We start from the raw sequence: 12,249 nt of genomic DNA, 5'->3' as shown, positions 1-12,249 counted from the left end.
ACAGCTGACTTGCTTCTCTTCGCCTCTAGAGACCTGCGCCTCCAGCTCACTTGCTCTCCGCACCTCTAGAGACCTGCGCCTACAGCTGACTTGCTTCTCCGCGCCTCTAGAGACCTGCACCTACAGCTGACTTGCTTCTCCGCGCCTCTAGAGACCTGCACCTACAGCTGACTTGCTTCTCTTCGCCTCTAGAGACCTGCGCCTACAGCTGACTTGCTTATCCGCCCCTCTAGAGACCTGCACCTACAGCTGACTTGCTTCTCCGCGCCTCTAGAGACCTGCACCTACAGCTGACTTGCTTCTCTTCGCCTCTAGAGACCTGCGCCTATAGCTGACTTGCTTCTCCGCGCCTCTAGAGACCTGCGCCTACAGCTGACTTGCTTCTCTTCGCCTCTAGAGACCTGCGCCTACAGCTGACTTGCTTCTCTGCGCCTCTAGAGACCTGCACCTACAGCTGACTTGCTTCTCCGCCCATCTAGAGACCTGCGCCTACAGCTGACTTGCTTCTTCGCCTCTAGAGAGCTGTGCCTACAGCTGACTTGCTTCTCTTCACCTCTAGAGACCTGTGCCTACAGCTGACTTGCTTCTCTTCGCCTCTAGAGACCTGCGCCTACAGCTGACTTGCATCTCTTCGCCTCTAGAGACCGGCGCCTACAGCTGATTTGCTTCTCTTCGCCTCTAGAGACCTGCGCGTACAGCTGACTTGCTTCTCCGCCCCTCTAGAGACCTGTGCCTACAGCTGACTTGCTTCTCTTCACCTCTAGAGACCTGCGCCTACAGCTGACTTGCTTCTCTTCACCTCTAGAGACCTGCGCCTACAGCTGACTTGCTCTCCGCCCCTCTAGAGACCTGCACCTACAGCTGACTTGCTCTCTGCGCCTCTAGAGACCTGCACCTACAGCTGACTTGCTTCTCCGCCCATCTAGAGACCTGTGCCTACAGCTGACTTGCTTCTCTTCACCTCTAGAGACCTGCGCCTACAGCTGACTTGCTTCTCTTCACCTCTAGAGACCTGCGCCTACAGCTGACTTGCTTCTCTTCACCTCTAGAGACCTGCGCCTACAGCTGACTTGCTTCTCTTCACCTCTAGAGACCTGTGCCTACAGCTGACTTGCTTCTCTGCCCCTCTAGAGACCTGCGCCTACAGCTGACTTGCGTCTCCACCCATCTAGAGACGTGCGGCTACAACTAACTTGCTCTCCGCGCCTCTAGAGACCTGCACCTACAGCTGACTTGCTTCTCTTCGCCTCTAGAGACCTGCACCTACAGCTGACTTGCTTCTCCGCGCCTCTAGAGACCTGCACCTACAGATGACTTGCTTCTCCGTGCCTCTAGAGACCTGCGCCTACAGCTGACTTGCTTCTCTTCGCCTCTAGAGACCTGCGCCTACAGCTGACTTGCTTCTCCGCCCATCTAGAGACCTGCGCCTACAGCTGACTTGCTCTCCGCGCCTCTAGAGACCTGCGCCTACAGCTGACTTGCTTCTCCGCCTCTAGAGATCTGTGCCTACAGCTGACTTGCTTCTCATCACCTCTAGAGACCTGCGCCTACAGCTGACTTGCTTCTCTGCGCCTCTAGAGACCTGCGCCTACAGCTGACTTGCTTCTCTGCGCCTCTAGAGACCTGTGCCTACAGCTGACTTGCTTCTCTTCGCCTTTAGAGACCTGTGCCTACAGCTGACTTGCTTCTCTTCGCCTCTAGAGACCTGCGCTTACAGCTGACTTGCTTCTCTTCGCCTCTAGAGACCTGCGCCTACAGCTGACTTGCTTCTCCGCGCCTCTAGAGACCTGCACCTACAGCTGACTTGCTCTCAGCGCCTCTAGAGACCTACGCCTACAGCTGACTTGCTTCTCTTCGCCTCTAGAGACCTGCGCCTACAGCTGACTTGCTCTCTGCGCCTCTAGAGACCTGCGCCTACAGCTGACTTGCTTCTCCGCGCCTCTAGAGACCTGCGCCTACAGCTGACTTGCTTCTCTTCGCCTCTAGAGACCTGCGCCTACAGCTGACTTGCTTCTCCGCGCCTCTAGAGACCTGCACCTACAGCTGACTTGCTTCTCCGCCCATCTAGAGACCTGCGCCTACAGCTGACTTGCTCTCCGCGCCTCTAGAGACCTGCGCCTACAGCTGACTTGCTTCTCCGCCTCTAGAGACCTGTGCCTACAGCTGACTTGCTTCTCTTCACCTCTAGAGACCTGCGCCTACAGCTGACTTGCTTCTCTTCGCCTCTAGTGACCTGCGCCTACAGCTGACTTGCTTCTCCACCCTTCTAGAGACCTGCGCCTACAGCTGACTTGCTTCTCCACCCCTCTAGAGACCTGCGCTTACAGCTGACTTGCTTGTCTTCGCCTCTAGAGACCTGTGCCTACAACTGACTTGCTTCTCCGTGCCTCTAGAGACCTGTTCTACAGCTGACTTGCTCTCAGCATCTCTAGAGACCTGTGCCTACAGCTGACTTGCTGGGATGCATTGGATCGACCTTCTCGTGGTGCATCCCGTGAGTACCCATTCATTGGGGAAACTGGCGATCCTTCCTAGCCAACTGAATCCACATGGATCCCCGTCACTTTCAAAGCCAGCAACAAGCAGCTCCTGACAGCTTTCAACCTGATGCTGTTTACTGGCTACGGAAGAAGGGCAAACACTAGAAGAAGAAGAGGAAGCTGACTTGCTTCTCTGCGCCTCCAGAGACCTGCGCCTTCGGCTGACTTGCTTCTCCGAGCCTCCAGAGACCTGCACCTACAGCTGACTTGCTTCTCCATGCCTCTAGATACCTGCGCCTACAGCTGACTTGCTTCTCCGCCCCTCTAGAGACCTGTGCCTACAGCTGACTTGCTTCTCCTCCCCTCTAGAGACCTGCGCCTACAGCTGACTTGCTTCTCCGCGCCTCCAGAGATTGCGCCTACGGCTGACTTGCTTCTCCACACCTCCAGAGATTGTGCCTACGGATGACTTGCTTCTCCGCGCCTCCAGAGAATGCGCCTATGGCTGACTTGCTTCTCTGCGCCTCCAGAGACCTGCGCCTATGGCTGACTTGCTTCTCCGCGCCTCCAGAGACCTGCGCCTAAGGCTGACTTGCTTCTCCGTGCCTCCAGAGACCTGCGCGTACGGCTGACTTGCTTCTCTGCTCCTCTAGAGACCTGTGCCTACAGCTGACTTGCTTCTCTGCAGTGGATGCTTTCACCCAATGCCACGTGAGTCACCTCAGCAGCTGGCCCCACATCAAGCCGTCGCCTGTTGGCTGTGGAGCCTGAGCCCATCAGGGGACTTTGATTTCACCCGGGCTTTTCCCTGGAACAACGGAGGGTCTTTGTGGGCAGCTCAATATCCCACTGCCCGAGTTCTCCGCTGCAGCTCCCTGACCTGCTTTCCCGCTGGCAGCCATGTGCTCACTGGGCGGCTCCTATCTGGCACCTGTGGCACTGAGCATGGCTCCCGCATTCTGAGAATCTCTCCTCAGCCCTTCCCAGCCAATGGCCACGTGCGTCTGCACCCAGAAGTCCTGGCTGGGTTTTGAGGTGCCTTCTGCTGCCTTTTCTAGTTAACTGGGGAGGGATGTGGGGTGGCTCCTGCTCCATGGGCACAGTCCCGATGTCCTCTCTGGCTTCCTTACATCAGAATCTCGCTCATGCAAACGAGATCAACCCCAAGCTCTTGGGGTGCAGAGCAACAACGTGCAGGGTCTGCCCTGCAGACCCTGGGAGCTGGAGAGCTTGGCTCCCGGAACCCGCTGCCTCCCACACTGACGTGGCAGGAAGGGGTCGGTGTGTTGACCAGCCAACCGTGTCCTGGGGTGCAGGGCTCTTCCCCCAGGTTGGTGACTGGCACAGGCAGACAGATGGGCTCACCACTAGGACCAGGTACTGGGGGAGGGGACACCCAGAAAGCCCCCCGGGGATGGGAAGGCTGGACCTTTGCTCCACGGCCTGTGTGTACCCCATGCACCCACACTCCCGATGCACCCCTGTGGGGTTGGGGGTGTCTCGTGCTGGGGACGGTGGCAGGGGTCTGAGAAGGCCTAAGCCGTGGTTCCTCAAGCCTGGAGATGATCGGAGCTCAGCCGTGCAGAGGTCACAGTGGCTGAGTGGGGGTCCCCAACGCCACCCTTCAGCAGGCCGGGGGCTGCACTCCTGTGATCCCCCACCCACCCATGACACACCTACTCTCGGGATGGCTGGGCGCAGAGCTCAGTACCTGAGCCCCAATTTTGCTGCCAGGGAGGGTGCTGGCATCGCAGGCACAAAGACAGGCTGGTTTAAAATATTTATTGAATAAAAAAAATTAAAAACTTTCTTTGTACAAAGAGGATGAGGAAATCTCATGCAAACTCTGGGCATACGATAAAAATAACTCAAATATCAATATGATGGCTTTGTACAAAATAACTTTTTCAGTCGGGGCCACCAAGGGTCAGCTCGGGCCCCACGCCCCCGTGGGTGGAGAGGGCACCGGCCTCGCACCCTGACTGGCTGTGGTGGCCCGGGCCGAGGCTCAGAGCCGTCAGGGTGAGAGAAAGCATTCCCTAGCATGACTACGCGGCAACTAGACAGAATCCTGGGGCTGCACAAGGGCCGGGGGTCCCAAACACCCAGGAATCACAAGAACTCACACGGGACTTGAGAGGGGAGCGGGGGGGCGCAGGCGGCCGGGCCGGGCGGGGCAGTGGGCACCAAGGGGCGCGGCCCGGGCATAGAAGAGCTTCAGTGTGAAACGCATCCTCGGGCCTGGCGGCGCCTCACCTGGCCCTGTGCAGCCGCAGTCTGTTCTCCTTGTCTTGCCGCCGCGGCACGAACTTGGCTGAAGAGCAGCCTCTGCTCCTTGGGCTTCTGCAGCGAGCGGAAGCGAGGGTCCCGGCCGTGCTTCTCCGCGAACTCCTTGAACGAGGTCCTGGGAGCACAAGGTGGCCCTGCTGGGGTCCCTGGGGTCCCTGGGGTCCTGGGGCCTGCCTGCTGCCGGCCTGGTGGGGATGGCTGGGGGCGGGCAGGGGAACAGAGCCCGGGCAGGGGGGTGGGCAGGGGATAGGGAGCAGGGCAGGGGTGCAGAGGGCAGGGCAGGGGATGAGAGCAGGGCTGGGGTGCAGGGGGCAGGGCAGGGGGCAGGACAGGGGATGAGAGCAGGGCAGGGGTGCAGAGGGCAGGGCAGGGGATGAGAGCAGGGCAGGGATGCAGGGGGCAGGGCAGGGGGCAGGGCAGGGGGCAGGGCAGGGGATAGGGAGCAGGGCAGGGGTGCAGGGGGCAGGGAAGGGGGCAGGGCAGGGGATGAGAGCAGGGCAGGGGGCAGCACAGGAGGACAGGGGGCAGGGAAGGAGAGCATTGCATGGGGACAGGGCACAGGGCAGGGGGACAAGGTCCCAGGCAGGGGGACAGGGAACAGGGTCACCCTGCTCACCACCCCACACCTACACCCAAATGCCCCTCAGCCCCGGCCCCTCTGGTTCTGTCTCCCAGTCAAGGGCCACCCTGACCCCCACTCTGCCTCATGCAGTGTCACAGAGCCACAGCCTTGGGGACAGGTCACAGGGTCACAGACACACAGCCTTGGGGACAGGTCACAGGGTCACAGAGCCACAGCCTTGGGGACAGGTCACAGGGTCACAGAGCCACAGCCTTGGGGACAGGTCACAGGGTCACAGAGCCACAGCCTTAGGGACAGGTCACAGGGTCACAGAGCCACAGCCTTGGGACAGGTCACAGGGTCACAGACCCACAGCCTTGGGGACAGGTCATAGGGTAGAGAGACATCTGCCCGGGGCAGGGGTGAGGAGCCCCCTCGGCCTGACCAGTTCCTGCTGCGCACAGGTCCTCACTCCCCCTCCTCTCCCCTCCTTCCCCCTGCGCACAGGTCCTCATTCCCCTCCTCTCCCCCTCCTCCCCCCTGCGCACAGGTCCTCATTCCCATCCTCTCCCCTCCTTCCCCCTGCGCACAGGTCCTCATTCCCCTCCTCTCCCCCTCCTCCCCCCTGCGCACAGGTCCTCACTCCCCCTCCTCTCCCCTCCTTCCCCCTGCGCACAGGTCCTCACTCCACCTCCTCTCCCCCTCCTCTCCCCTCCTCCCCCCTGCGCACAGGTCCTCATTCCCCTCCTCTCCCCCTCCTCCCCCCTGCGCACAGGTCCTCATTCCCCTCCTCTCCCCCTCCTCCCCCCTGCGCACAGGTCCTCATTCCCCTCCTCTCCCCCTCCTCCCCCCTGCGCACAGGTCCTCACTCCCCCTCCTCTCCCCTCCTTCCCCCTGCGCACAGGTCCTCACTCCCCCTCCTCTCCCCCTCCTCCCCCCTGCGCACAGGTCCTCATTCCCCTCCTCTCCCCCTCCTTCCCCCTGCGCACAGGTCCTCACTCCCCCTCCTCTCCCCTCCTTCCCCCTGCGCACAGGTCCTCACTCCCCCTCCTCTCCCCTCCTCCCCCCTGCGCACAGGTCCTCATTCCCCTCCTTTCCCCCTCCTCCCCCCTGCGCACAGGTCCTCACTCCCCCTCCTCTCCCCCTCCTTCCCCCTGCGCACAGGTCCTCATTCCCCTCCTCTCCCCTCCTTCCACCTGCGCACAGGTCCTCACTCCCCTCCTCTCCCCCTCCTCCCCCCTGCGCACAGGTCCTCAATCCCCTCCTCTCCCCCTCCTTCCCCCTGCGCACAGGTCCTCATTCCCCTCCTCTCCCCCTCCTCCCCCCTGCGCACAGGTCCTCACTCCCCCTCCTCTCCCCTCCTTCCCCTTGCGCACAGGTCCTCACTCCCCCTCCTCTCCCCTCCTTCCCCCTGCGCACAGGTCCTCACTCCCCCTCCTCTCCCCTCCTTCCCCCTGCGCACAGGTCCTCACTCCCCCTCCTCTCCCCTCCTTCCCCCTGCGCACAGGTCCTCATTCCCCTCCTCTCCCCTCCTTCCCCCTGCGCACAGGTCCTCACTCCCCCTCCTCTCCCCTCCTTCCCCCTGCGCACAGGTCCTCATTCCCCTCCTCTCCCCTCCTTCCCCCTGCGCACAGGTCCTCACTCCCCCTCCTCTCCCCTCCATCCCCCTGCGCACAGGTCCTCATTCCCCTCCTCTCCCCTCCTTCCCCCTGCGCACAGGTCCTCATTCCCCTCCTCTCCCCTCCTCCCCCCTGCGCACAGGTCCTCATTCCCCTCCTCTCCCCCTCCTCCCCCCTGCGCACAGGTCCTCACTCCCCCTCCTCTCCCCTCCTTCCCCCTGAGCACAGGTCCTCATTCCCCTCCTCTCCCCTCCTTCCCCCTGCGCACAGGTCCTCACTCCCCCTCCTCTCCCCCTCCTCCCCCCTGCGCACAGGTCCTCACTCCCCCTCCTCTCCCCTCCTTCCCCCTGCGCACAGGTCCTCATTCCCCTCCTCTCCCCCTCCTCCCCCCTGCGCACAGGTCCTCATTCCCCTCCTCTCCCCCTCCTCCCCCCTGCGCACAGGTCCTCACTCCCCCTCCTCTCCCCTCCTCCCCCCTGCGCACAGGTCCTCAATCCCCTCCTCTCCCCCTCCTTCCCCCTGCGCACAGGTCCTCACTCCCCCTCCTCTCCCCTCCTTCCCCTTGCGCACAGGTCCTCACTCCCCCTCCTCTCCCCTCCTCCCCCCTGCGCACAGGTCCTCAATCCCCTCCTCTCCCCCTCCTTCCCCCTGAGCACAGGTCCTCACTCCCCCTCCTCTCCCCTCCTTCCCCCTGCGCACAGGTCCTCACTCCCCCTCCTCTCCCCTCCTTCCCCCTGCGCACAGGTCCTCATTCCCCCTCCTCTCCCCTCCTTCCCCCTGCGCACAGGTCCTCACTCCCCCTCCTCTCCCCTCCTTCCCCTTGCGCACAGGTCCTCATTCCCCTCCTCTCCCCTCCTTCCCCCTGCGCACAGGTCCTCACTCCCCCTCCTCTCCCCTCCTTCCCCCTGCGCACAGGTCCTCACTCCCCCTCCTCTCCCCCTCCTCCCCCCTGCGCACAGGTCCTCATTCCCCTCCTCTCCCCCTCCTCCCCCCTGCGCACAGGTCCTCACTCCCCCTCCTCTCCCCTCCTTCCCCCTGAGCACAGGTCCTCACTCCCCCTCCTCTCCCCTCCTTCCCCCTGCGCACAGGTCCTCATTCCCCTCCTCTCCCCTCCTTCCCCCTGCGCACAGGTCCTCATTCCCCTCCTCTCCCCTCCTCCCCCCTGCGCACAGGTCCTCATTCCCCTCCTCTCCCCTCCTTCCCCTCCTTCCCCTCCTTCCTTCTCCCTCTTTTCCTTCCATCCTCCCCTCTTTTTTATCTGCCAGTTACTGTTATATTTTGGGTGGGACTTGGTGGCAATACTACAAACCCATCGCCCCTTGTAGCCACTTCCCCCCCTTTTTTTTCCTATTTTATTCGACAGGACAGAGAGAGGGTGAGGGGAAATAGAGAGAGACAGAGAGACCCCTGCAGCCCTGCCTCACCACCCGTGAAGCTTCCCCCTGCAGGTGGGGACTGGGGGCTTGAACCCGGGTCCTTGTGCACTGCGATGTGTGTGCCCAACCAGGTGCGCCACCGCCCACCCAGCCCCCTCCTTCTCTCTCCCTTCTCACCCTCCCTCCACTGCCTCCTCCTTTTTCCTCTCCCTTCTTCGACTCTCCCCACAGTCCACCTTCCTACCACCCTCGCCAGCTTTCTCTCACTCTGTCCGCCTGTCCACTCCTCGGCCCCGGTCCAGAAATCAGGCCTCACCTCAGGAGGCTCCCCGGCTCCCTGCCGGCTGGTCCCTTGGGCCCGGGCTCTGGCAGGTGACGGCGGCCTCCAGAGACGGGGACGCTGGGAGCAGGTGGCTCTGGGGGCCTGGCTGCGGTGAGGGGCCGGCGGCCGGCTCTGCCCTGGGGGTCCTCTGAGGACTGTCCCCAAGCCCCCGGCGGCTCCTACCTGGGGGTCACCTCGGCCTCGTCCAGCAGCTTCCGGAAGGCCTCCCTGGCCAGCTGCAGCCGGCTCCTCCTCTCCCGGTGCTCCTCTCGAACCCTGGTCTTCACAAACTGCTCAAATATCTGAGGACACGGGCGTAACCTCAGCGCAGAGCCCGGCCGGAGGGGCTGCCCACGCCTGAGGGAGGGAGGGTGGGGGTCCCGTCCTGGACACGCCTCCCCCTGGGGCCCCTGGACTCGCCCCTGTACCTCCCCCTGGGCCCTCGGAATACCCTCCCACTCCCACCCCTGGTCCCGACCCTGAACCTGACCCCCACCCCCAGACACCCCAACCGCCCCAGAGGATAAAATAAGGAAAGCCCCAGGAAGGGGTCCCTCTCCCTGACCCTGTGCCTGTGAGCCCTGCACCTCCAGACGCCCCCAGGGTCCCCCGACTCTTCCAGATTAATATCTGAACAGACCAGCGACCCCTGGGAACTGGCCCTTAGCCCCTTCTCGGACCCAGGGCCGGCCCTCCTCAGCAGTTTCATTAATTTCCAGTAAGGGTAGACACAAAGTTTATGCAAACACACTCTCATGACTGAGGCTCCAAAGTCCCAGGTTCAGTCCCCCACACCACCATAACCAGAGTGCAGTGCTCTGGTTAAAAGAAGATAACAACAACAACAACAGTAGTAGTAAAATGTCAGTGACGAAGGATGTCTGCAGTGTGGACAATGCTTCTGAACTTTGTAATTCCTTTCTCTCTCTCTTTTATCCTTTTCTTTTCTGTGCTCGGACTTCACATGCACTTGATTCCAAAGCTCCTGGCATAGGTTTATTGTCATTCTGTTTTTCTAATTCATGACTTCGGATAGAGAATTAAGCTGAGAAGGAGAGACAGGAGGGAGGAGACCCACAACACAGCTCCACCATCCGCAGAGCCTCCTCTGGGTGTGGCGGTCCCCCCAGGTGGCGCCTGTGCTCAGGCCCAAGCCGCTGGTGGGGCAGGTGCAGGTGGCCCAGGCCCCGCACTCACCTGTAAATGTGCTCGGTGGACCAAGACGTGGGGGCAGAACCCGGGACCCCAGTGTGCTGGGACCGGGGACTGGGCCCTGCCCACTGCACTGCCCAGACTGGACATTCCTCCCGTGGGCTGGGGGGTGCCGCCTTTGGGGTCTGGGCGCAGAGTCCCCTCTCTGCGGCCCCCCGGCCCCCCTGCGCACCCCCGGGCGCCAGCCCCACTCACCTGCTTGCGCTCGTTCGAGTTCAGTAGCAGGTATCTGGGGTCAAACACGACCTTGTGAAGCTCCTTGTCCCAGGTGGAGAAGGCGGACACCTGCAGGTCTCGCCGTCAGCCGCCCGGTGGCCACAGCCAGGACCACCGGCCCTGACCCCACCCTGCCCCCAGACGCCCCACCCTACCCCCACCCTGCCCCCCAGACGCCCCGCCCTGCCCCCACCCAGCACCCCAGACGCCCCGCCCTGCCCCCACCCAGCACCCCAGACGCCCCGCCCTGCCCCCACCCAGCACCCCAGACGCCCCTGCCCTGCCCCCACCCTGCCCCCACCCAGCACCCCAGACGCCCCACCCTGCCCCCACCCAGCACCCCAGATGCCCCCACCCTGCCCCCATTCAGCACCCCAGATGCCCCCGCCCTGCCCCCATCCAGCACCCCAGACACCCCCACCCTGCCCCCACCCAGCACCCCACCCAGCACCCCAGATGCCCCCGCCCTGCCCCCCTGCCCTGCCCCCCAGCCCTCACCCCTCGCTCCAGCAGCATGTCCCGGAAGTGGGTGGCCCGCTCCTCCAGGGGCTGCAGGATCTGGGGTGCCAGGGACGGTGTCTTGGGGTCCCCATCCTGGCCGGCCACTTCCTCTATCCCTGGGCTCTGACCGCTGCTCTCTGTCCTGGGGCACAAGACACAGACCTTCGACTCCCTGCTGGTCACCTTGTCACAGGACCTTTGTCCCCCCCCAGGACCCACACTCCTCTGACAGCTGTTTCAGGGGCTGGGGGCTGGGGCTGCTCCCGAGAGACGGGCATGGGGGGGTGTTTGGGGGTGCCTGCTGGGGGGACGGTGACACCGGAGGGCTGAGGGGGCCAAGTATGGCCTGCTGACACCAGGCCCCAAGTGGACGCTGAGGTGGTCAGGTGGCCGGGTGGTCAGCTGCACCCGGCCAGCACTGAGGGTGGGGGGACAGGAAGAGCCCAACGGGGGCCCAGCCATGCATCCAGGTCAGGCAGCTGAGGGACGGGGCACCCCCACGTCGGCCAGGCCCCCGGAACAGCCAGCCAGCCTCACAGCCAGCCCCCTAGGAGCAGAAGTGAGGGGACACAGGGCACACCCCGCACTCCCACCCCAGGGACCCCACTCCCGCTCAGGGCCAGACAGGCTCAGGCAGCTAGCTGGCATGGGAAGCCTCTCTCTCTGGCCCACATGGTGCGTGTACTCAAATCTAGGACAGCTTTCCTGCAAGTCCCGTGCTCTGCCCCCTGCTCTCTCTACCCCCACCCTTCCCCCCGCACCATCAAGATGCCTCTTCAGGGGGGTGGGGTTGACAGGTGGGGAGGGTCTCTCCAGGACTGGCACACCCAGGGCCAGGCTAGAGACAGACGCAGGGGCACAAGGTGGACCCTGGGGCGCCCGGGCGTCTTTGGGGCTCCTGGGACCAGAGGCGGCTTGGGGAGGCCCACAACCCTGGGAGCTTCTGAGACATCTTGAGTGTCAGTGTCCCAGGCCCTGGGGTCAGGGAGGCTCCTTCACCTTCCCGAAGTCTCACAGCTGGGCAGAGGGTCAGCTGGAGCCCCAGCCACAGGACAGGCCTGGAACCCGTCACTCAGCCCCCACCAAGTCAGGGTTCTGGGCAGGGCCACAGGTCCCGACGCTGCCCCTGGGAGGCCCTCCGTTGTCAGTGGACATCCAGGGGGCTCTGCTCCAGGCATCCTCAGCCGCCCTCACCTACCGGTTCCTCTTGGCTTTCACGGCTGGGGCTTCCCGGGCGTCCTCGGCGCCTGAGCTGTCACTGCTGTCCACTGAAAGACAACAAGCGGGGTCACTGATGCTCGCATGGCCCTGAGCGTGGGGCCCAGCTTCCTCAGTGCTGCCTGCTGCACCCCCAGACTGGATGCTGACCCCTTGGGCTCCACCCCAGGCCATCACTGGACACTGACCCCCACGGGCTCCCTGGGCTCAGACCCCAGACCAGCACTGGGCACTGCCCCCCACGGGCTCTCTGGGCTCAGACCCCAGACCAGCACTGGACACTGACCCCCACGGGCTCTCTGGGCTCAGACCCCAGAACAGCACTGGACACTGACCCCCACGGGCTCTCTGGGCTCAGACCCCAGACCAGCACTGGACACTGACCCCCACGGGCTCCCTGGGCTCAGACCCCAGGCCAGCACTGGGCACTGACCCCCACGGGCTCTCTGGGCTC

General features: G+C 63.4%; 1 protein-coding gene across 1 annotated transcript in view; it reads right to left on the bottom strand.

Moving 5' to 3' along the window:
- Window positions 1-4,247: 4,247 nt before the first annotated feature.
- Window positions 4,248-12,249, bottom strand: part of TCERG1L (transcription elongation regulator 1 like) — a 47,409-nt gene continuing 39,407 nt past the window's right edge. The window contains 6 exon segments of the mRNA XM_060184152.1: window positions 4,248-4,790; window positions 4,792-4,884; window positions 8,832-8,950; window positions 10,056-10,145; window positions 10,575-10,719; window positions 11,776-11,845. Of these exon segments, the coding sequence (XP_060040135.1) occupies window positions 4,733-4,790; window positions 4,792-4,884; window positions 8,832-8,950; window positions 10,056-10,145; window positions 10,575-10,719; window positions 11,776-11,845 (575 nt within the window). The 3' untranslated portion in view covers window positions 4,248-4,732.

Source organism: Erinaceus europaeus, unplaced genomic scaffold (genome assembly GCF_950295315.1).
Source record: "Erinaceus europaeus unplaced genomic scaffold, mEriEur2.1 scaffold_396, whole genome shotgun sequence".
NCBI classification, from domain to species: Eukaryota; Metazoa; Chordata; class Mammalia; order Eulipotyphla; family Erinaceidae; genus Erinaceus; species Erinaceus europaeus.
This window is presented reverse-complemented; position numbering and strand designations above follow the sequence as displayed.